The sequence below is a fragment of the Petromyzon marinus genome, chromosome 23 (genome assembly GCF_048934315.1).
Source record: "Petromyzon marinus isolate PM22_M1 ecotype Great Lakes invasive population chromosome 23, UKy_Petmar_22M1.pri1.0, whole genome shotgun sequence".
In the NCBI taxonomy this organism is placed as follows: Eukaryota; Metazoa; Chordata; class Hyperoartia; order Petromyzontiformes; family Petromyzontidae; genus Petromyzon; species Petromyzon marinus.
The window spans coordinates 10,513,005-10,537,161 of NC_133689.1; the positions used below are offsets into that span (position 1 = coordinate 10,513,005).

The following is a 24,157-nucleotide window of genomic DNA, read 5'->3' on the forward strand; positions in this document are numbered from 1 at the left end:
GCATTCATAACCCCCCTCCCCCCCACTCCTCCTGGCATTCGCATCTGATTGGCTCACAAGGGATGGCATCACATTCATCCCTCTATTTAAAACCGAAGCAGGAGGATTTCTCCACAAATCTGGCTGTCGCCTGATGATCCAAGTTGTAATTACTGGCGAAACGTCGTACTCGAATTTTAAATGTTGTGGGTTTACTCTCCAACACATCTGTGTGATGAACTAGCAACGAATTGGTGTGTTTTGTTTCCATGACAAACCTTACTAATTGGCTGTGTTTGGTGGTGGTGGGTTTAGCGACACATTTATATTTATGCGAACTAACCCAAACAACCTCTATTATGGACTCAGTAATGCTTTCGTGGCTGAACGATTGTCATTATTGACACATGTCTGCTCAATCGTGATTTGAGACAAAACTCATTCACTTTGGTGATCCAGAGCCAGTGGTGAAGTTCCACATTTCCTTTGGTAGGGACCAGTTTATCCATAGGGTGACCACCTTTAGGCTTCCCAAAAAGTGGTAGAGTACTCGTAGAGACGTAAGAGGGAAGATATTCTGCGTCGACCTGTGACCAGGGTTTGAACTCTTGACCTTATAGTTGTGATTCATCTGTCTCAACCGCAGTCGGTGCTTATATATATGTTTTTTTTTAAACGCGCGTCTTGGCAGTAATTAACGTCAACGCAAGTATGACAATTGTGTCCGACTGCTATTGTGTTGCAAAGGCCTAAAAATGTTGGTTGGTTAAGTGCCATGATCCTCATATGGCTATGTTATATTCATCAGATGTGTAATGTTAAACTACCGTTGTAATTATCATTGCGTGTCAAAGGCAAGCCTGACCATGATGAGACGACATTTGTCTATATTTTATCATTTTTATTAGAAGCAGTAGCTTTTGCAAGATACGTATCATGAACTTTTACTTTTCATTTTCAAACGTCCCTCTGCAAACTTATTTTGACAGCAGGCGAACACTTTTGGCAGCCCTGACAATCACAATTCAACCACATGGGCTTTCCTCTTTGTGTGTACTGGCAGAGATGAATAAAGCACTGCTGGGAGTGTGATGACATTCTCACATCATAAATGCACAATCATCTCGACTAAGAGAGCTTTCTTTGTAGACAATTCGAGGAAAATTATCGAATGTGTGGGTGCTGGTGGGATTTCTCCCTCTGCCTCTGAGGGTATCTCTCTCTGCTGCACACAAACAATAAAAGCTGCCATTCACCGAAACAGCGGTGGCGACATCTCCATAGCACTTGTGCCGGCCTTCCTACACTCTGAGGACAAGGAGAGAGATCACAGACAGGTCGCAGGAGGCACCAGGTACCATTGTGGGTTTTGCACAATAGAGCGGCTGTCTGATGCATCTGCTCGCTGTCATGAGAGGTCCTCCGCTCTGCCTCTTGCGAACGGCCAATTAGCGTCCTCCACGAACAGGAGATCGCCACACACCGCTATATCCAGCGTTGACAAGTCCACCAAGCGCCAGGTCTTCGCGTGGAACATCGCTCCACCTATTCTGAAATCAATAAACGAGCCAGAGTGCGTCTCTAAACCTCAGCATGCGTGGAATGGTGCTCGTCTCCCATCAGTAGTCCTGACACACCAGCGAACATTCCAAATTGTTGTGGTGTCGACCAGCGCCGACCCATTATGACCGCTGCTGACTTCCCACAAAGCGGTACTCACTTGATTAGTCCAGGAGGGATGATGTGCTGAGTGGTTCTATTTACACGCACGTGTTTGAACAGCACACCATTTGTAGAGCAGGTTGAGTGCTCTGCGATGACACACACCAACACACCACACCCATCACGTCCTTCCTTGCGCCAGGTCATGCGGTTGTTTGCAGTCAACATCTGACCACCAAACTCTGCTCTTACAGAATCCCACCAACGTGGTTTCACAAACTTCCCCTGGGTCGCAGGCCTCTGAGCGCCACTGTAATTCGGCATTGCTCACCTGCTCTGCCCCGTCCTGCAGGAGTGCCCCACAACCCCTACTCCTTGCTTGAAGTCTACAATGCTTCTCTGTCGATCTATAACCCAGATTTCTAAGTTGTTTAGCCTTTGGCATCGTGAATATTATCATAATGAGAAAAGTATACTGGAAGAATCCGACGAGCTACGAAGCTATTTGACAGAGATGCCCAACAAACATTAATCTCGCAATCAGAAGGCCAAGAATTCACGTAAAAAAAAAGACGTTTTATTACACATCCTAACAGACACACGGCCTTATGGGAATGCACAATGCCTTTTTTCTTTCTCCCTATAACACAAATGGGAATTAATGAGTGGCTAATGGAAGCCATTAGTGTGCCAGATCTAACAGTGGCATGGAATGGCACCCCATCTACGCACAACTCTCTAACCCCGCCCTCATCCCTCCCTCACGCGGATAAATGGAACGCGCCAATACCCTAAGCTCCCTGAGACTGGCGCAGAGCCCCACGACAATTATTGAATAAAACATTCCACGCCACCAAAAGCGCACGCAGGCCAACATCGTAATACCAAAGCGCAATTCCAGCGGAGGGCATTACGAAGCCGGGTCGTTTGTACATGTGGACTGTATACAAGTCGGCAAAGATGGTACATTAGCTGGCAATAATCCAGCAGACCTAACATTCGACGGCCATGATTTGCTCCTAATTGACGAGTACATGGAGGGAGGCGTAATGAGCTGTGTGGGTGTGCACGCGTGTGCGTGCGAGTGCGCGTGCATGCATGCGTGCGTTGCGTTGCGTTGCAAGAATTTATGCGCGATGGTGCGTATGAACGTGTGCATGCATGTGTAGGTGCATGTGTGATCATCCTGTTAGCACGGTTGGCTATGTACGGTGCGAAATGAGTTCAACATACATCCTTTAAACGGAAATGTGTTTCTTTTATTTCATCACGCAAGGCCCACCAGGCTCTATAACTATTTTTCAGAAGCGACCTGGCCACAAATGTTAGCTCAACGAAGTGCGCAGCGGCTTACCACGCGGAAATGTATAGCAGCCAAATACCTCGAAGCGCACGCTTCGAAATGTGGAGGGGAAAACTCGGAGGACCCGGAGAAAAATCCAAGCAAACCAAGAGGAGGCCATGCAAACTCAAAATATACAAGCCTGCAGGGTCAGGATCGAACCCACAGACCTCCTTGGCGAGGTAGTTAACGTCTCACCACCGTGGCACCCCGCGCATACAACGGGAGCGTATGAGACCGGTGGCTAGTGGACTGCAGTCGGGCGATGGGGGGGGGGGGGGCTATGCTGCCTGCAATCCAGCACCGTGGAGGCAACAGAGAGGGTTGTTGGACCACCGCACGAACGTCGCACAGCTCCCTCGCTGTGTGGGCGCCATCACGGTGCCGCGCCCTGGCTTTGCCAGCAGAGGGCGCTGCGGCAAACTGGCTTAATCTCTATCCGTCCCTTCTGTATGGGATAGAGCGTTTCCCCCTCGCATGCGAGGGTTTTCCCCCGGGCGCTCCGGTTTTTCCCTCACATTGATTGGCCGATACCATCTTGATACAAAGTGCACCTCTTGTGTGTTATGAATTGTGCGGCGTTTGCATGAATGATGCTACAGTCCTAAAAAAAATCAAAACAAAAACACTGCTTGTCGTGATATATTATTATTGTTGTTACGACTGCGTTTTGATCCCAGTGGCCTGCATTTAACTCAGTGATATGTCCACCTGATTGTGGCCTCATCTAGATTTACTGAGCGAAGGATGCAAGGTGTAAGTAAGAAAAAAGCAACGGGGTTGACAAAGGGAGTTGGGATTGACCCTGGCCATACTGCCCCCTTGCGTGCCACGCTTGCCTTGTACTGTATGTTGAACTTCGTTTGCAATGTACGGAGCCAACCGTGCTAATCGGAGGTGCGGGGGAAAGATAACGAACTAGACACAAGAAGGAGCCTTAACAGATCCTCGATGACGTCAGAGTCTACAGTGTACGGTGAATCAAGTGAAACGAGCAACCCCTCTGGTTCTTTCGGTAAAGTCACGTAGGTAGAAAAAAAAACATAATCAAATGAACAAGACGTTTCGGTCGCAACACAAGGGTCCTTCCTATCTACGTGACTATACCGAAAGGAGCAGAGAGTATGCATTCCCGCGGTCACGAAAGCCTCAAATCAAGACTGACGTGAAACAAGGACGACGCATTGCATGATGTGTGCTACAATCTCAAGCGACCTTGGTTCACTTCCTGGCCACGTGCACCGTTGCCAATGAGTGTCTGAACCTGGCCTGGATTGTTCGCTGCGTTGGCCAAGCCTCAAAACGAACACTGGTCTGGTCAAGCGTCTGGTCAAGCGTCCAGCATTGCTCACGCGCAGCAGCGCGATGCAGCTGACACGTGCGCGCGACCCGCGTGCCGGTCCTCCTGCTGGACGAGAGCCTCCCGCATCGTGTCAAGTTGCCGGGGGTTACGGCCGCACTTTGTTTGGTGATGGTGCGGAGCGTAGCCGACCACCGCTTATCAGCAAAGGCTCGCGGACGCCTTATAAAACTACTCCCTGTCATGCATGGCGGTCACCAAATCTAAAGCATTGCCCGGGCTCAAAGAATCCAGCTTAGCTTGTCGACGTATCACGAAATCGTGCACGTTGCAGGTGATTTGGTCATGCGCGAATCCACGCACGGCAAAAAATAGCAAACGTATTGGCTGTCACTGCAGAGTGATGTTGTTCCGTGTTCGTGCCGGCAGCTGTATCCGTTGCCCGTGAGCATGCGCAATGTGCCCTGCTCGTTGTCCGGCAACGGCAGCCCGGCAATTTCATCAAAAATCTCTCGAAGATTTTCCGAACACAGCAATGACCGTAACAAACACTGGCGCCGTCGTCGTGAGCGGGACGCATCGCGACGTTTCGTCAAGGGGCCGCATACGGCAGGCTCGCGTGGCGCGCCACGTTAACACGCAGCCTTGCTCATCTGCGCGCGAAGCCTCCGATATTCAATCCCAGGGTGTGCCATGTTCGTAACGTCAATGGCCGTCGGGGGCAATTGACCGTTTCGAGTGCAACAACAGCGCGTGTCCGGTCGTGCGTCGCTCATCTCAACGATTGCTATTCGTGCCTCGTGACCCTTGTGGCTGAGTGCACTTCACTCACAATCAGGAGCTACCCAGTTGAAATCCCGGTCAGCGCTCGACTCAAGTGAATCATCATCATCATCATTATCATCTCTGCAGGGTTGGTAATATGTGTAACCAGTTTTGTGGACAGGCAACATGTTACAGTGATATGGTTCAACTGTCCGCTAACAATAGATGTGTGGAATTTCCACAACTGGCATTTGCTTTCCAACAAAGACAATAAAGATCCCCTGTATAGCCTCGACAGACTGTTGGTGCAAGTGCTGTTAGCGAGCACCTATGAGAGCAGGCACACACGAGGGGGTGTGTGGCCAGCGCATTTGTATCCCAAGTGACGATGTTTACAAACCGCACCGGCTGCTTGGTTGAGGCTGAGTCGACCTAGGGGAGGATCATGACCGGTTCAGATAATCGTAACTGGTGTTGGGCGTGAGCGGGTATCGAACTTGGGTCACCGAGAGCCACGTCCAACCAGTTAACACTGAAGCTGTATTTTTGGGTTCCTGGTAGTACTTAGCAATAATTATTGACAACAATTGTGCAATTTGACATTTACTATTAATTTGCATTGCAATATATGTTATTACTCATAACCTTCAATATCCTGATCCCAATTATGTCTACTGGATATCTGTGATAAAGAGCTTCATAGCCCATCGAATTAGATTCTGATTCCAATATTGGTTTTTAAAAATGTCAAACTCGGTGGCAGGGAAATTATTCGGTTCACTGACGATGAGGATTGCGTGTCTCTGCGCGTATAGTTAAGGACTCAGACCACTGTTGAGGCTTAGGATGACCCTGGCCCACTGCGTCAAAGCAATTAACCTCGAAGCTAGAAAAAAATATATATTTTTTTTAATTCTGAAAACATGGGGGGATTTATTTTTTTTACATGTATTTGTCTACCTTATAAAGCAAATGCCTTTCATACGTCAGTTCGTCGCGGTTGTTCACGTGCGTCGGTTAGCGTGGGCCATCCTGCCACGCGGCGCTGTGGCAGAATGTCTCGTCGCACAATCGACGGGGGTCACAGGGTTTGTCTAAACACCTTATCATAATCACCACATCTCCTCTTGCAATACAACAAATGCATACTTTCTTTGGAGCGGTTAACAGTGATGACCCTATGGACAGACTGGCTTTGGCCATTGGAACATTGACAATTTCCACCACTGGACGTAAAGCACTGCGAATAAGTAGGTCCTCGCTTGAGCATTTAGGGGGAAACTCTGACTTTCATGGCTCGCTATTATTATTTTGTGTTGTTGTTGTTGTTTACGGTGGTCAAGCCCCCGTCTGTACGCGACATCGCGCGTAAGGTGCAAGCTTCGGTGAAAGAATTTACCAAATCTGAACGCTGCGCGCATTTCCTGCTCCCTGCAATGGCCACCTAGCGGACGTGAGCGCCAAACCATACGTGGTGCGACCGAGCGGGGGAAAACACCCAACGACTCGATGTCGCTGGCACGCAGTGGCTCGCAACCCCTTCTGGATGACGCCACTAAGGCGAGGCAAGAAAACTGAGCCGGTTCTGAGGATCGAACCAGCAGCCTGCAATCTGCTAAATTGAATCGATGCACTTAAATAAGCGCGCGCGCATGCGTATTCATAGTAAGATCTTTACTAAAATCCACACTGAAGCATAACTGATTTTTACAATGCAACGCGCAGCATCGGGCACCGCCTGCTATCCACGTTGGTACGTTGTTTGGCAGATGAGCAACAAGGAAAATATACGATTGTTCACGGCACAAAAGTATCGTTGTTGATAAAAGTGGATGACAGGAATGCCTTTTGCTGTAGGGCTGTTCTTCTCATGCACGAAATGTCGCAGATGGATAGGGGGTGAAGTCTGTGTGTCTGCTGAAACCACACCGAGTCAAATCCTCTCTCATCCACGGACACGAGGACGAGTTTGCCACTGACTCCTTCTCCGCAACAATGCGGAGAGCAGAAATACATTTATCCACCTGCGGTCACCGCTTCTGGGGTGGACAATGGGATTGCTTTTGCACATGCGGTCACCGCTTCTGCGGGGTTTGCCCCCCATATCCGTGATAAAAGGAGACGATACTGGAAACAAGATACAGATATATATAACCAGCAGTTTCCATTCATCGGTTTGGGACGAGAGATGATTGGAGTTTTAATGCACGTTGTTAATTTACGTAGTGTGGAAAACAGGTTCATTTTGCAATTCTACACAGCACTCAAATGCAGGTTGTGGAAGAGAGGAATGTTCATGATGGCGAACATTATTTTATTATGCTGGGTTACTGAGGACATTATTAATAACATAGATGGCAATTGTAATGGCAGGCTGTGAAATTGTTAGCTGAAGAGAAAGGGCAACAGTTGTTGAGCGAGGAATTTCTGTCCATTCCAGAGGCCTCCCAATCCCCGTTATGAAAGTCCTTCACTCCCACCCCATTGGTCAATCTCTTCTCCCCCTCACCATCCTCTTCTTTTTGTTTCTCTGCCACCCCTTCGCCCCCCCTCCCTCCCACCCCCCCCCCCCTTTATCCTCTCTCCCACGCTCTCTCTTGCTCTGAGTATAGTCACGTCCACACGCGCGCACGCACAACACGGAAATAGCTTGTGGATAGCAAAACAACAACAAAAACGACTCGGTAAAATGAAACGCCCGGCAATAGGATTGCGACTTCAGTTTTTGTTCAGATCTGCCGTCGAGGCTTTATCGATACTTCGGATGGCATCACGGTCGGTGCCTCAAAGTCTGCAACCACGTGGCTCCTTGGTCGCTGGGGGGGGGGGGGGCGGGGAGGGGTGCCCTCCAATGCCCGTCTTGGTAGCCTGACGCTCCACCACCCTGCACACTTGCCCCTTCAGTCGCAACCCCCCCCCTTCTTGCTAGTGACTTGCTACAATACAGTACCAGTCGTACCATAAACAACTCAGAATCTCCACATTTCTTCCCCTATTCTGCCGTGAAATATATAGCATCTGCTGAGTTGCCCTACTCATTTGCCAAGCCCCACTGATTTCATGTGGAACGCTACCCATTTTTTCCCCCACATGCGAATTTTCAATGGAAAAATTGCACCGATTTTTTTTTGTTTGCCCCGAATGTTTCGAGGTTTTTTAAAAAAATTTTTTTAGCAAAGCGGTACGATTAGCGTTTGAAATCATTAGGCGACGTATGGGTTCAAACATCGGCTGACGACCGCATCGGGATCGAACCCACGACCTCCTGTATACCAGGCGAAGTAGTTAACATCTCGCCACGGTTTGCGCGCCCGATTGTACATCCCCATGCCAGGATGATCTTCAGCAAGCCACGGTTTGTGTTTGTCTTGTGTCCAGCTCAGTGGTTTGTGCGCACACACACACACCACTGTCTCGTCGCCCCCCCCACCTCACCCACACAAATCAGCCCACACTCGCTCACTCACACCGTCAGTCTGACACAGTGACACACAGCAGCGTAGTGATGGTGGCGCGCGCGCGCTCGCATGCATGCATTCGCGTGTCGCAGCCTCTGCACGCATATCAAGGTGCCCCACTTCGCTGTAGGGACTTACCGGGGCGCGTGCTACTTTTTTTACGAGCATCCCTTAAGGCAGGCATCGCATGCTCAGCTCACCTTTGTCTGCCCACGCGGCAATGTTGACAAACCAAACAGGGCTCCAACACAGACTGAGACGTCACACGCCACTTGGCATTAGCCGCTGCTGGGAACAGAACTCGAGATGCAAACATGTACGCGTACGCGCGGTGTACCGTGTGCGCCCACGCTTTGACAACAGACTCGCACCGTCGCACCACTTGCGAACATCCACACACATTACCGTAATCACATAAAAGATGATCACCCGTATAGCCAATGCCAGACTGTCGGGGAAAGTGTTGTTGGCGGGCACCTTTGAAGGCTGGAACTGAACACAAAGGGTTGGTGACCAGCACCACGCCTGGTCCGTCTTTGTTGATGTTTACAAACCGCAGCAGGCACTCCTTTAAGGCTGCCTCAACCTCGGGGACACTCATAACCTCAGATATTCGCCACTGCTATTTGGTCGTGAGCCGAAATTGAACATGGGTCGCCGGGTTCGCAGCGTCACGCGCTTTCCACTACAAATAATAGTCACCCCCGTAACGCATTCACAAAGCTATGCATTCACAGACATTCAATCACACGTAGATACACAGTCTGTCATAACCTCTATTCATACCAGGTGAGAGGACACTGAGAATTGAACACACGTGTTTAAAGGGAGCTCTGGGATACTAAAGCAAATACAGTAACATATATTTTTTAAACGTACACGAGAAAATTAAGATATAATTTACAAAGCATCCTAAATTAGAGCAAAATCGCATACCGTACACTAATATCTACACACAAACAGTACGATAGACAATCACACTGGAATTCACACTCAGAGGCATCAAGGGAGTGCACAAGGAGTCAGTTTGACACACAAAACAAAGGTCCCCCGTACAGGCTGAGTAAACGTTTGGGGAAAGCGCTATTCGCGAGCACCTATGAATGATACACAAAGGGGTGGGTGGCCAGCACCACGCGGGACCGCCTTTGTCTCCCCAGTGGCGATGTTTACACACCACACCAGGTACTCATTTGAGGCTGAGTCGTCCTAGGGGAGGTCCAGGATCGGTTCAGATAATCGGCTGTGAGCAGGAATCGAACTCGGGTCGCCGGGTTTGTAGCAGAGCGCGGCAACCGCTGCACCACCGCTCCCCACAACACACTGACACACAAAGACAAAGATCCCCCGTATAGCCTTAACAGACTGCCGGGGCAAGTGCTGTAAGCGAGCACCCTTGATGGCCGGCACGGCACACGAGGGGGTGGGTGGCCAGCACCGCGCCCGGCCGCCTTTGCCTTCCTACTGGCGATGTTTAGAACACACCGCAGTAGGTACTCAATTTGAGGCTGAGTCGACCTCGGGAAAGCCCAGGCACGGTTCAGATAATCGTCACCGGTGTTGGCCGTGAGCGGGAATCGAACTCGGGTGGCCGCGTTCGTAGCGGTGGCGTAGCGCTAACCGCTACGCCACCGCTCCCCCACATTGACCCACCACGCACACACACACACACGCGCAGACACACACACAGACACGCACGCGCGCGCGCATTGACACGCGCGCAGTCGCAGCTCCACACAAGCGATCGCGTCGCTTGCGAGTGGGCCGCGTGCATAATGGGCCATTTGTCTCGTATTTCACTCGGAGCGGACGTGCCGAGGAAGTTTATTCCGAGGCGCGGACACAGCGGAGAGCGACTCCCGAGCGCTCTCCGCCCGGCACCGCCCGAAGCCTCACGGTACGGAGCAAAGACAAAGATCCCCCGTCTACCCTTTAACGGAGTCGGGGGCAAGCGCCGTTCGCGAACACCCCTTCGTGCGTATAAGCGGCCACGGCTCGCGAGTGAGTGGGGCGGTGGTTAACACCACGCCCGGCCGCCTTTGTCTTCCCGTCAGCTGATGCTGACGCGCAGCGCCGTGTACTCCTTTTAAGGCTGAGTCGACCTAGGGGAGACCCTGGACCGGCTCAGATATTCGACACTGTTCTTGCTCGTGAGCGGGCAGTGAACTCGTGTGGCCGGGTCCGCTAACCCACTGCTCCACCGCTCCCACCGTGGTACAGAGCGCAAGCACGCATCAGCACCCTGCGCGGACCTGTGACTTACATGCCATGCATCACTGCCAATTGGCCGGCTGTCTCGGTGAGCTGTCCTGTTCTTGTAATAGGAACGTGGAATTTCCACTACCGGTCTCCCACCATGGTGCTTGATGGTCACTCGCGGCGACTGATCCTCATTTGGAGCCGAGTTTCAACCAAGCTGAGATATCGCTACAGGATAGATTGTCTCGGACAGAGCCTACATATTGTTACACATTGGTCGCACTGTGGATAGACTGACCCCGCTGTAGTAGTGTGGAATTCCCATGTGGAATTCCTCTCCCTGACCCAGTAAGAACTATTATAATTCCGGCTATGTTATTGCGATAATGAAGTGCTGTCAAATTTCAGTTTCAGGGGATTGGAGGTGTCTCAGACAATCATCTTCCAAGGGCCGCTAAAATGCGTACTGTCGCACGATTTTTTTATTGTGGGAGGGAGAGATGCTTCGGTCAAGTTCTATCTCTGTACCAATGTACGGCTGGGATTTGTAGCTGCTTCTTAAATTGTTTTTTTAGCAGGTAAGGTCCACTGAGCTATATGGCTCTTCCTCAGAAACGATCTGGCAATCACAAATGATAGTTCAACGAAGTGGCTTATCACGTGGAAATGTAGAGCCCCAAATAACTCGAAACGCCTGATGTTGATTCTAAGTGAGGAGGGAAAACCGGAGGGACCCGGAGACAAATCCACGCGACCACGGGGAGAGAGACATGCAAACCCAAAATATACAGGCGCCGGGGTCGGGATCGAACCTGGCGAGGTAGTTAACATTTTGCCATCGCGGCTGTTCCGTGTCGCAGCAGCAGCAGCTTGGCTTCAAACCTCGAGACCACGAGTTCCAATCGAGTTCAGGGACCGACTCAGTGCCATACAAATCATCATCAGCATTATCCCTCCGGGGTGAGTAAAATAAGTATCGCCTGATGTGGCTGCACTGCTTGGCGCGTGGAAGTCAACGTTGATACATTCATGGTTGGACTGTTCCCCGCCACAAAAGCGTGGATTTTCTACCACGGATCAGAACCGTCAACGAAGATGACCTCTGCCCAGTGCTCGCTTGACTCCGAGTAAAGCGGCTGATTGTCTTTGTATACTCGACGGAGAAGTGTGTAGTGCCCCCTTTAAACGAGCAGCCGAGGTATTCCTCATTAGCTCGGTATAAGAGACTAAATACCCATTTGCACACTCACTGACGTGCGCTCATGCAGCCACGCTCACAAAGACACGTACAATTTAATCACGTCTCAAGTTTATTTTCCCTGACGAGGTGAGACCTCAAGAGACAAGGACAGTCCCGCATGGGGCACGGATGACCTGGGTAATGATGGCATCGGAACATCAGCACGGTGACAACTCTCGAGAGGGGGGACCCATTCGCCTTATCTCGCGCGTCAGGGCAGGAAACCAAAGGCACACATTGGGAGGAGGCCAGTAACCAGTGCCAACCTTTGCCAAGCCCTGTCGTCTGCCAACAGATTGCTACGTGGTCTCGCCTAGGACCCCCCCCCCCCACCCAAGTGGCAGCTGTCCCTACCAGCATGGGGAAATATTACATTTATACCGTGTATAGTTCCAAATTGAGGCATTTGCTGAAACATTTAGACCATTCAAAGTTGGGCGCACAATGGCCTGCTCCTGCAAATACGTCACGTGACATTTTGAACTCCCAATTAAGCAGATTGCGTGTGGTTTATTTTTTTAGTTTTTGTTTACGAAAAGCCCCGGCTGTATTAATCAGGTGCGGGCCGTTGCTTTGCGCCTGCTAACCGACGAGCTTGCGTCGCCGCCCGAGTCTCGTGAATTGTTTGGGGAGCCCCCCCCCCAACGTACTCTTAGCGAGAACCCGTTTGGGCCGGCACCTTGGTCGATAGTCGACGGCGGTTTCCTCGTGCGAGGCCGATCTCGGGGGAGACCCAGAACCGATTCGTACAGCATGAGCCGCCGACGCGAGAACCGTGGCCCGAGATGAGAACTCAGGTCACCGAGTTCGTATCGCGGTCTGCTCGCCCCCACCGCGCCAACACGCAGTAAAAGCGCGCGCATTTCACACACACGCGCGCGCATTTCACACGCGCGCGTGCATAACAAGGCAGACACCCCCGCCCCCTCCCCACCCCCATATAGCCTTTTAACAGAGACTGTTTGGACGAGTGCTGTTAGCAAACAACTGTTAAGGCCGGCAGGGCACACAAAGGAGTGGGTTTGATGTTTACACTGCCCAGTCGATCTAGGCGAGGCTCAAGACCGGCCCCGCTATTCCTCACTGTTATCGGTCGTGAGCCGGAATCGAACTCGCTTCGCTGGGCACGTAGCGCAGTGCGCCAACCGTGACCCTACCGCCACCTCCCCCCCCCCCCTTACACACATATATTATTCACAGCCAAACATTCACATCGCTTTAAAATCACGTCAAGTACAAAGTCCCAAGCTGTAATGTTGGCGCACGCTACTTGTGAACGAAGCCGGCTTTGGTCGCGGCACCGTCTCGTTCCGTGTTGTCGGTGCATGATGATGATGATGGTGGTGATGATGATGATAATGGTGGTGGTGGTGGTGATGATGATGATGGTGGTGGTGGTGGTGATGATGATGGTGATGATGATGGTGGTGGTGATGATGATGGTGGTGGTGGTGATGATGATGGTGGTGATGATGATGGTGGTGGTGATGATGATGGTGATGGTGGTGATGATGATGGTGGTGGTGGTGGTGGTGATGATGGTGGTGGTGGTGATGATGGTGGTGGTGATGATGATGGTGGTGGTGATGATGATGATGATGGTGGTGATGATGATGATGCGTGAACTCTACACATTGCGGTGCGGGGCTGCTACTCTATACACGGGGTGGTGGGGGGGGGCTAAACGCGGAGACATCTCCCGTGTCTGCTCCATTCATCACGGAGCCAATGGCTCTTGGGGGCTTTTGATCAATGGGGGATCGCTAGCTGCGTGCAACCCCAACTGCGTGCTCGGACAGGAAAGACGTCGTCATTAATTTAGCGCAACAACAACAACAACAAAACAAAACAACAGGCATCCGTGCATTCCTTTGGTTGCATTGCCCCGTGCAGACAACACGTGGCCACGATTCGCGTTCTCTTCGATGAGCTCCGTGATTTTCTTTTTTTTTTTTTGGAGCGAGCGTCTTCGAATACGGAGACCGCGAGTGAAGAGGCCATCTGACCGATGTACCTCGCAGTGCTATCGTGTCTGTGTTACTCTTTGTCGTAGTAACGTTCTGATCCGCCCCTAAGTGGACATCTGTGAGATTGAAAACCAAAAAAAAAACCTTCAAAAAGCTCATCCGATTCCTCGGGTATAAATACAGATTCTGATTCTCGATCAGAATGGTGCGTGGTGTACACCAGCCTCGCCTGCATAAAGAAACAAGACTGAGACCCACCCCCCCTTACTCACCCCCCTTTTTAAGCCGCGCACATTGTTGCTGCAAGCGTGCGCGCCGTTGTTGAGTACCGATGAAGACCACGGGATGGGTGCTGAGTGTGGACAGGCGACGCGAGTTCCGATTCCCGCTCACTGCCAACACCGGCGACGATTATCTGAACCGGTTCTGCGCCTTCGCCGAGGTCGACTCAGCCTCAAATGAGCACCTGGTGCGGTGTGTGGTAAACATCGCCACTGGGGAGACAAAGGCGGCCGGGCGTGGTGTTGCCCGCCCACCCCCTCTGTTTCCCGTGCCGGCCTTCATAGGTGCATCGCTAACAGCACTGGCCCCAACAGTCTGCTAAGGCTATAAATAGGGGATCTTTGTTTGGACAGCACCTCGCCCGGCCGTCTTTGTATCCCCAGCCTATATGCGAGGCACCGAGTGCGTTTTTTTCCGATGACTTTCCATCAACGCTAAAAGCCGTGCCTGGCAAAAAAAAATTCAACTCACGATCTGCCGAGGGGTTTCATAATCGCAATGCGCTCGCAACCACTGTCGCCAGCGCTCCTCTCGATCTCTCTATTTGTACGGCGTGTGTGTCCCCGCATCACGAGACGTTGGTTGGGTCGGTGAGATCGCACCTGGCCTATAGAGTCAATCGCAATGCCCATGCACGGTGCCGCACGTTTATACAAATACCCGGTGTCGTGCGCCTCGCTTCGGCAGCTTCAAGAGCGTGGCACATGTCAGACGTCTTGGGTCAATACAGACCGGTCACTTTCGAACACGCTGACGATGAGACAATCACTTTGTAACGATGCACACACACACACACGCGTGTAGTAGTCGTAGTGCAAGCTGTGCAGCGCACCTGTGCGTACGCATCAGGTTACGGTAACAGGTAGGCAAGAGCAGGCGAATACGGAAAGCACACGTCCAAGTGTACGTATCATATTACAATGTGAACTTGTGTACAAAATATAACGGGCGTTTGCGTGTACACACGTGCACACATTAATTATGATATGATTACAATAAGACGTCATTTAATTACCACCAATCTTTGTGTCGATTGACACTTAAGTGTCTACTTAGTCGAGAGAGACCTCGTCAAAAGAGAAACGGACATAACAATGGCCAATTAGGTCAATTATTAAAAGCAGTAAGCATTCTCAAACGGTATCTCCACAGTGTGCATGCCGTCTAAATTATACGAACACAACGCGCGCATAGGCGAGTGCAATGCGCACAACACACCGAGCGATATTCACCGGGGCCCTGCCGTAGCAATATGGAATGACCGCCACTGCCTCACAGGGCTGTCAAGGAAGGCGCGCACCCCCTGTCACTACCGTGTGCACGCGCCAGCGTGCGAAGTGTGCGTCGCTCATGCATCGTCTGCGCGTGTGTCCGTGTGTACTTGTGGCTCGACTCAGCCTTCAACGACTACTTGGCAACGGTGTGTCAACATCGCCGCTCGGGGGAGACAAAGACGGCCGGGGCCCCGTGTTCGGCAAAAAACCTAGTCCCTTCGTGCGCCGTTCCGGCCCCATAATAGGTCGCTCGCTCACAGACGATGCCCCCAACGTTCTGTTAACAGTGTACGTGCGTGGGGGGTGGTGGGGGGGGGGGGGGGGGAGGCGTTGTCTTTGCGTGTACTTGTGCAAGGCTATGCGCGTGTGTGTACATGCGCGCACACGCGTGTGCACACGCGTGTTCAACTTTCATAAACACGCACGCACCTCGCGTCGCCCGGAGCTCCAAGACATCGCCCGCCGATAGCAGCCAGTGGCAGCAGAGCGCGCGGGCTATTGCGCATTCCACAGCGTGTACCAGCACGAGCACACGGAGACAAAGATCCCCCGTGTAGCCTTAACAGACTGTTGGGGCAAGTGCTGTTAGCGATGCACCTATGAAGGCCGGCACTGCACACGAGGGGGTGGGTGGCCAGCACCACGCCCGGATGCGTTTTATTCCTGAGCGGCGATGTTTACGCAACGCAATAATTGAGGCTGAGTCGACCTAGGGGAGGTCCATGATCGGTTCAGATAATCGTCAACGATTTTGGTCGTGGGTAGGAATCAGCCTTGGATCGCTGGGTTCGAAGCGCAGCGCGTTAACCACTGCGCCACCACTCCCTCGTACGAACTCGCACAAACAAAAAAAAAGACAAAGATCCCCCTTATAGTCTTTAACAGACGACATTATTGTGGGAAGTGCTGTTAGCGAACACCTATGAAGGCCAGGAGCGCACACATACATACAGACACACATACGTCCGCGCCTCCGATGAGCGCAGTTGGTTACGTACGGTGCGAAAGAAGGTCAACATACATACAGACACAAGCCCAAACACGAAACAATGCAAAGCCTCGTCGTCTCCCATATAAATCTCTGTTTCCTAGCAGCTGGCTATTAAAGCCGGCACCACGCCCGGACGCCTTTGTCTCCCCGTGCTATAAAGCTCACACACTTGGACCTGGTGCTAATTTAAGGCCGGATCGCCTTTGGAGTCATCGTCATCACCATCCTCATGTTGTCTCTATCACAGAAGAAGAATATGTATTCGTACCGGAGGAATCCGCTGAGCTGTAAAGCTCTCTTCACATGTGCCCACACCAACGTATAGTCGGACCATTGTGCACGACTTTTTGAGTGGGAACAGCTTCACGTTTGGCGCGCCACTGTCAATAGCCGTGACCAGGAATCGAAGCCAGCCGCGCATGCACTGCGCGGATCAACGCACGCAAGACGTACGCGGACGTGAAAGTGCCCCGCAACTAATACAGAGGCGTCCCCGTGTCACTTCTCGCGCGAGCCAACAACAAGGCACCACCCCTGCGAAGGCGCTTCTCAATCACTCGCTTACCTAGCGCAGGTGCCGATATGAAGAGAAGGCACACGAAGGCACCTATGAGACGGTGTCCGTCCCGCATCAATACAGAGTTGCTGTGCTGCTTTTGCTTTCGCGGTTGCTGCTGCTGCTGCTGCTGCCTCCGCTGCTGCTGCTGCTGTTGTTGTTGTCGTTGCTTCCTCGTGTGATGGGACACCAATGATGTGCCACTCTCCGCGGTGCTGCCCGGGAGCCCCGTCATCACCGCCACCACCACAACCACCATCATCCTCATCATCATCACCACCACCACCATCATCATGCTCATCATCCACGGCGCATCGGTAAGAGCCCCCGGGATGATGACGGAGGTGAAGTGTGAGGATCTGTGCAGGGCGGTCGAGGCGTGGATTCGCCGGCGCTTGACGAACCGCAGGTCCCCACCTACGCCGCCAATATCATTACTCCTGCTGCCGCTATTACTCCTCTTGCTACGAATAAGATTACTACAGCTGCTGTGGCTACTGCTGCTGCCGATCTCCGCTAGAAGTGGAAGCCGGGCTCCCGTCGTTGCCTGCCCGGGGTGCGTTTGCGTTGGGCAGAAATTGTGCAGGTGACGATGTCTCATCCTCCTCTTCAGCGACCTCGTCCGTGCAGCCCGCTCCACGCAACGCTTTAAGACGACAATCATCATCACCACCATCATCACCATCATCATCACAGTGATCATCGTCGCAGTCGTCGCAGTCGTATTGGCGCTGGAAGAGCGTCCATAGGCAGCGAGCCCTTGCTCCAGGCTCGTGTGGCTCATGTGCTGGTGATGAAGAGGAAGGGAGGAGTGGTGGAGGAGGAGGAGGAGGAGGAGGGAAGGGAGGAGGTGGTCCCTCAGCCGTTCGCTCAGGACGCACGCCAAGCGGAGAGTGTCTCCCCTCCTGAAGAACCCGCCTGTGTGCAGCAAGGGGGGTGATGGGATGAACCATTGCGATGAGGAGGAGAGGGGTGGGGGAGAGAGAGAATTGTGGATGGGTGGTGGGGGAGCTGGGAGGGCTTGTGGCGAGGAGGCTGTAGCGCGCGTGGCGTGTTCGGCTGCGTGGCGGGGAGCGCTGCTGTAGTGTCCAGAGCGCCGCGCTACGAACACGAGTTCGATTCCCGCTCACGACGCTGCTGGGCCTCCCCTAGCTCGACTCAGCCTCAAAATCGGTGTTCAAATATCGCCAGCAGGGAGACAAAGGCGGTCGGCCGTGGTGCTGGCCGCCCACCCTCGTGTGCCGTTTCGGCCTTTATAGGTGCTCGCTAACAGCACTTGCCCTCAAACGTCTGTAAAGGCTCGACGGGGGTTGGGGGGGGATCTTTGTGGTGCGTGTGGCTGCTGTGTGAGGGTTTGAGTGATGGGCAATGACTACACGCGAGTTGGCGTCGAATACGGGGCGACGGCGGTGAGCACACCGCGCTCTGAATTCAGCCACACGCGATGAGTTCGATTCCCGTTCACGGCTCGCATCCCTGGCGAGCGGGATATCTGGACACGATCCTGGGACTCCCCGAGGTGGACTCAGCGGTGTTAAAACAAGGTGCTCGCTAACGGCTCTCGCCCCATACGTCTGTAAAGGCTAGACGGGGATAGTTGCCTTGTGTACTATGTGTGCATGTGGAGGAGTGGTGGCGCGGTGATTAGCGCGCTGCGCTATGAACACGGCGACCCGAGTTCGATTCCCGCTCACGGTCAACACCAGTGATGATCATCGGCACCGGTCCTGGGCCTCCCCTAGGTCGACTCAGCCTCAAACGAGTACCTAGTACGATGTGGGGAGACAAAGGCGGTCGGGCGTGGTGCTGGCCAACCCACTCCTTCGTGTGACTATCCGGCCTTCTTAGGTGCTACTTGCTCACGAAACTGTCTGTTAAGGCTAAACGGGAGGGATCTGCATATTTTGTCCGTGTTGTGTAAATGTGCATGGACGTTGAACCTCTGATTCGCACGGCACGTAGCAAACCGTGCGAATCAGAGGTGCGGGAGAAGGACAACAAACAACACACAAAGCAGTTCTAGGCGTCTATGAATGATCTAGTCTGTGAGTGTGCGTGATGGATGCGAATTTCGAGAATGTGCGGCATTACCACGGCCGTGAACGGGTATAGATTGGTGTGTGTGTGTGTGTACGAGTGCGAACATGTGAGAATGTCAGTTTAACACGTAGGCTTTCGCGACCAATATCATCCATAATACGGGGGGGGGGGGGGGGTTAGATGGCGTAAATCAGCCAATTAGTAAGGTTTGTCACGTTAGTAGAACATGCCAATTCGTTACGAGTACAGCACACAGGTGTGTTGGAGATCTATCTGGCCGTCCGTCTGATGATGCTAGTTGTAATTACTGGCGAAATGTTGTACTCCAGATTGTAAATGTTGTGGATTTTGCTTCTGTGTGCGTGTTCCTATGTGGTTGTGTGTTCCTATGTGTGTGTGTGTCTGTGAAATTGAATATCCTCGTATGAGTAGACCTGTGCACATCCAGACCATAAAGGGTGCTCGCAAACAGCACTCTAACCCCAGACATGGAAAGCATTTCAAGCTGACCCGACCCTCACCTTGGTCGACTCGGCCCAAAATGAGCACCTGGAATTGTCAATATCAAGACCGGGAAGACAAAGGCGTTCGGGCATCCTTGATCCTGACCACTGCCTCCCCCAACCCGCCCAACTCCATAATTTACAGCACCTTAACAGGTTGCTCGCTGACGGTCTTAAACGTGGGTGCTGAGTTCATATACTCTTGGCTCAACAGCTGCTACGTACTCATATACTGTGCTTGGGTCGAAGTCGAGTGTTCATCAGAAGACATCGTCAGTGTGTGAGGGCCGCCACGCATTTAAAACCATTGGGGCTTGACAGCAGCACAGTGATGTTTCACATCTGTTGTGTATTGTTGGCGGCCGCGCTCAAGGCCACCAAGGGGCCACCAATGGCCCGCGAGCCTTGCAATGAAGAACACCGCTCTAACACCTAAAATTGCTTGTCGATACCACGTATAATCACGTGCGTAAGTGTGCAGTCAACAAAGCAGCAGCGTCTAAGAGTTAAACGTAAGAATTCCCACCACCCTTTTGCCAAACGATCGCTGGACGAACTCCCAGCCGTGCCACGGTAGTCGTCGTTGCTTTGTTTGGCCATACTTCACCACGCCGAGCCAGTCAGCACGAGCCGGTGTGAAGGTGGTGGGCCCAGGTTTACCAACAGCCGCCGATGTTCGGCCGTGGCCTGGAATCATATTCATGGGACGCCGGGTTGTTTGATCGCATTTTGCGTTAACCACTTCGCCGACCGTTCGACCCCGATTCGCCGTTCGGGAGGGTAAAACAGCTTTGCTTCTCCTGATGATGATGATGATGGCGATTTCGTACGGCCAATGGAAAGCAACTCCATACGTTTCCACGAGTATAATCAAACGAGCTCGAAATGCATTATTACCCCGTACCGCACTGCATGCGAACGCATTCTGAATCGGCCGGCAAGGTGCATTGTTATCGCACGCGTTCGCAAACAATCTTGACTCATTAGCTCTGCACCAGGTAGTACATTGCAGCGACAACCAATTACATTATCGTCAGCCATAATTGAACCACATTAATGCGATACGGGTATACGTGACTGAATCTCAACACGGACCAATAATAATGATAAATAGATCGTGTCATGTAACCAGGCGAGAGTTCATTCATGTCAACAACTCTTTTTGCAACTGATAAGTCATCACGAGCTGATATCCAAACTGCGTATTATCCAAATTGCTCATTTGTTCCATCAAACACTTTAACTGCAATGATCTTCAATGTGCAATTCGTAGCATGCGGATTGCCTTGGTCATTAGCCCCTGTATATATTTTCTGTGCACAGTTAATTTCCAAACACGCGCGGTGTAATTTTTTTATTTTAATTTCCGTACTTTTATCAATCGGCAATGTCTCACTGAGCTTTCAAGTGCTCCGTTATCTTTCAGTTTCATTTATTAGGCGTAGCCCTGTGAGCCATGAGGCTCTTGAGTCGGGTGCAACCGCAACAAACAAAAACATGAACAAAGAAACGTCTTAAAGCGACGACGCGCAACGGAAACGTCCAGGAAAAACAAGTAAAATCTTCCAGAAAAAAAGCACCGTATATCAACGCTGTGTGCAAAAAATCCCAGTGGGATGCAAGTCGAACAATATCAACCATAAGACAATTTAGATTCAAGTTATCAGGCTAACTCCGTATTTAAACAAACATGGCATCACCATACGTTTTCGAAATCACCAAAATAAAGCTATAAAAAACGATGTAAAAGTGACCATAGAAACTGTGATTCAAATTTAACAATAAATGATATACACAACATGTAAAACCAAACTTTGCAGCCATAGCGGGCAGCACGAGTCACTCCATAACAGCAGGAGTATCAAAAACTTCAATGCACCTTTAAAGATCAGCACACTATCATCAAAACCCAAGATCATACGTATGCCCTGCTCTGTTAAATACTCAATTCCTCGTCGAGTATTTATCGATGCTGTTTGCTTGCCGCGCCAGGATATCTCAGTTCGTTTCAGCGACCCCAAAGCCGTGCCATCATCGCCTTTCCCGGCCTGCCACATTGTGGGCCCAGTTACGGGTTTTGACGTTCACAGACATCGCGATCGCTGGGTTATTAAAGTGCACGGCCACCACGCCCTGGCGGCCTGGACTCGTTCATCCGTGGCGTTACTAATCGCGCCCGCTATGTACGGGCACGCAATCGCATGGCTCCATTGATTTAAACATTCAAAAGGGGTGAGGTGGGGAGGGGGGCGATATGCCTTCGAGCCCAATCGTTCACTTCCACGGTCTCTTTGGCACGAGTTGAGCGTTCGTCACTAAACGGTCTTGTAACGCCACCTCGTGGATCTTACGTAGAATTATCCGCCAATGAAATAATTCCCATCGTATGCCACGGGAAAGGGTTATAATTTAAAGAACCGGAATTTAATTATGATACCAAGAGCACGTGTTTTAATTAGCCTACACATTGCAGCGTCCTCTAATTAGTTGATGAGCACAGAACTTGACTCAAGCCGCGTCCAAGTGTCCCATTGGTGAGTTGAGGTGACACCAGCTGCTATTCTGCTTTGGGCAGCTCTGCGCCAGTGATGGAAATTCCACATTACTTTGTTAGGGACCAGTGTTTTCATAGGGCAGGCAGGGCTGGTACTGTGAGGGCCCCAGTAATATGTTGAAAAGGAAAGCAAAGTTAAAGAAAAATAGAATTTATTTGTTCAAGGCTAACAACAAATAAAATTCAGCATTCACGATTGAAAGGACTGCTCACTGAATCTCTGGAGGCCCCTGAGCTGCAGCCCCTAAAGCCCATTCCTTAATCCGTCCCTGAGGACAGGTTCTGCTTCCATAAGGTGGAACACATTTTAGCAACAGAGAGATGAACTCGACCTCATCATCATCATCGTCCGAGATTGGAATAAAGAGCTCTATTAATTTCCAAAAGATAAACTAATAATGCGTGTTGTATTACATCATTGTGCTGTAGATAGACTTGTCTCTGCCATAGTAACGTGGTATTCACACCACTAAATTGACCCTGTAAATTAAGACTACTTAATGATTGTTTAAGTCAGGTGATATACTTACCTTCTAAAATCTAAACATATAAAATACAATAAAAAGTGTTATGTAAATCATAACACTTTTTACCCGTGGCACAGGACAGGAAAGGGAACAGAGACAAAGCTTCCGGTTGCCAAACGAATGCATTTTGAGGTCGCACTCATTACACACAAAGTTCTTGCCACAAATGAACCTCTCTGGTCTCGCCAAGGAGCATAAACCATCGCGCCAACTCCGGCCACTGCCGCAGCGGCTTTTGGCTGCTGGCCATCGAACAGAGTCGGTCACTGCATTGCGTGCTTTCAGATGCGCTTCTGCGGGCCGTCTGGAACGCTCTTCCTTCCTATGTTCGGAAAGGCACTGGAGCAATGCAATTTTAAATCACCTAGATTTAAAATTAATTTCTTTAGAACTTGCTTTATTGTGTTTATTGTTTTGTCCTTCCCACACACCTCCGATTATCAAGGTTCACTACGTACGGTGCGAAAGAAGTTCAGCGTGCATGCGTACAGAAAAAGAAATGGAAAATCAGAGGGAAAGCATTGAAAGGGAGCGGAGAAACTTTGAGCCAGAGGGCCAGGAGAGAGATGAGGAGAGGAAGAGGGTGCATCAGAGTCTCGGTGACACTGCTGGATGGAGGAGCGGCGTCTGTTTTCAGAGGGGGCGTCAGTTAGCGGGGAGGGATCCGGAGTCAGAGTGGCCACCAGAAGCCTCGTCGTGGCTTATGAGCTGATTTGAATATATGGATTTATTCGTGAGGAAAAGTAAAACAAAATCCTTTCTACCATGAAAAATCCGTGTTCCTTCGGTAAAACACAAATATGCAAAAGTCAAGCATTTCAATTGCAGCGTGGATCAGTTTTTATTTACATGAATAGGAATTATTAAATGAGAACAATTTCTTGGAAATTAATCAAACAAATTCAGGGCATCTGCATGTCACCCGCAGTCACAATCGTCACTGCGTACTTAAACTCGCGAGAGAGGTTTAATTATTTCGTAGAATACTATACATTATAAGAGAATTGACTCTTTAGACGAAACAATTTGTCTATATTTTTTTTAACAGGCAAAGGCCAAGTTTTTCCAGAGCAGAATGGCCAATGACGCACGATGGCTTTTTGCACGCAACATCGCATTACAAGTCCTCAACGAATTACCAGGGTGTTTGGGCGTTTCCGTGGACAGTTTCAATCGGTTTAACACGTATGCTTTCGCGACCAATATTATTCATAATAAATGCTTTTTGGGGGGGGGGTTAGATCGGGTAAGTATAAATGCATCGAAACCATCGACCACCCGACACGGCCAATTAGGAAGAGATTTGTCACGTAAACAAAACGCCCAATAGTTGCTACTTCATTATGAGTTTAAATCGGATATGTGCCTCGTAATCAGGTGTGGAGCGGGTGACGCCAGTGGTGAACGCGTCCAGCTATGGACCCAGCGACCCGAGTCTCCCTTCTAGGCCGTGGTTAGCGTCAGTAGCGAGGGCGATGTCTCCCCCAACCGGCCCCGGTCGCCGCCTTCACCAACCAG

General features: G+C 51.0%; 1 protein-coding gene across 2 annotated transcripts in view; it reads right to left on the reverse strand.

Moving 5' to 3' along the window:
• Positions 1-17,949, reverse strand: part of LOC116945092 (CUB and sushi domain-containing protein 1-like) — a 630,678-nt gene extending 612,729 nt beyond the window's left edge. For both annotated transcript variants that reach the window (XM_032959197.2, XM_032959196.2), the window contains exon 1: positions 17,025-17,949. In XM_032959197.2, the coding sequence (XP_032815088.2) occupies positions 17,025-17,799 (775 nt within the window). In that variant the 5' untranslated portion in view covers positions 17,800-17,949. The remainder of the gene's footprint in view (positions 1-17,024) is intronic.
• Between the last annotated feature and the right edge of the window lie 6,208 nt (positions 17,950-24,157).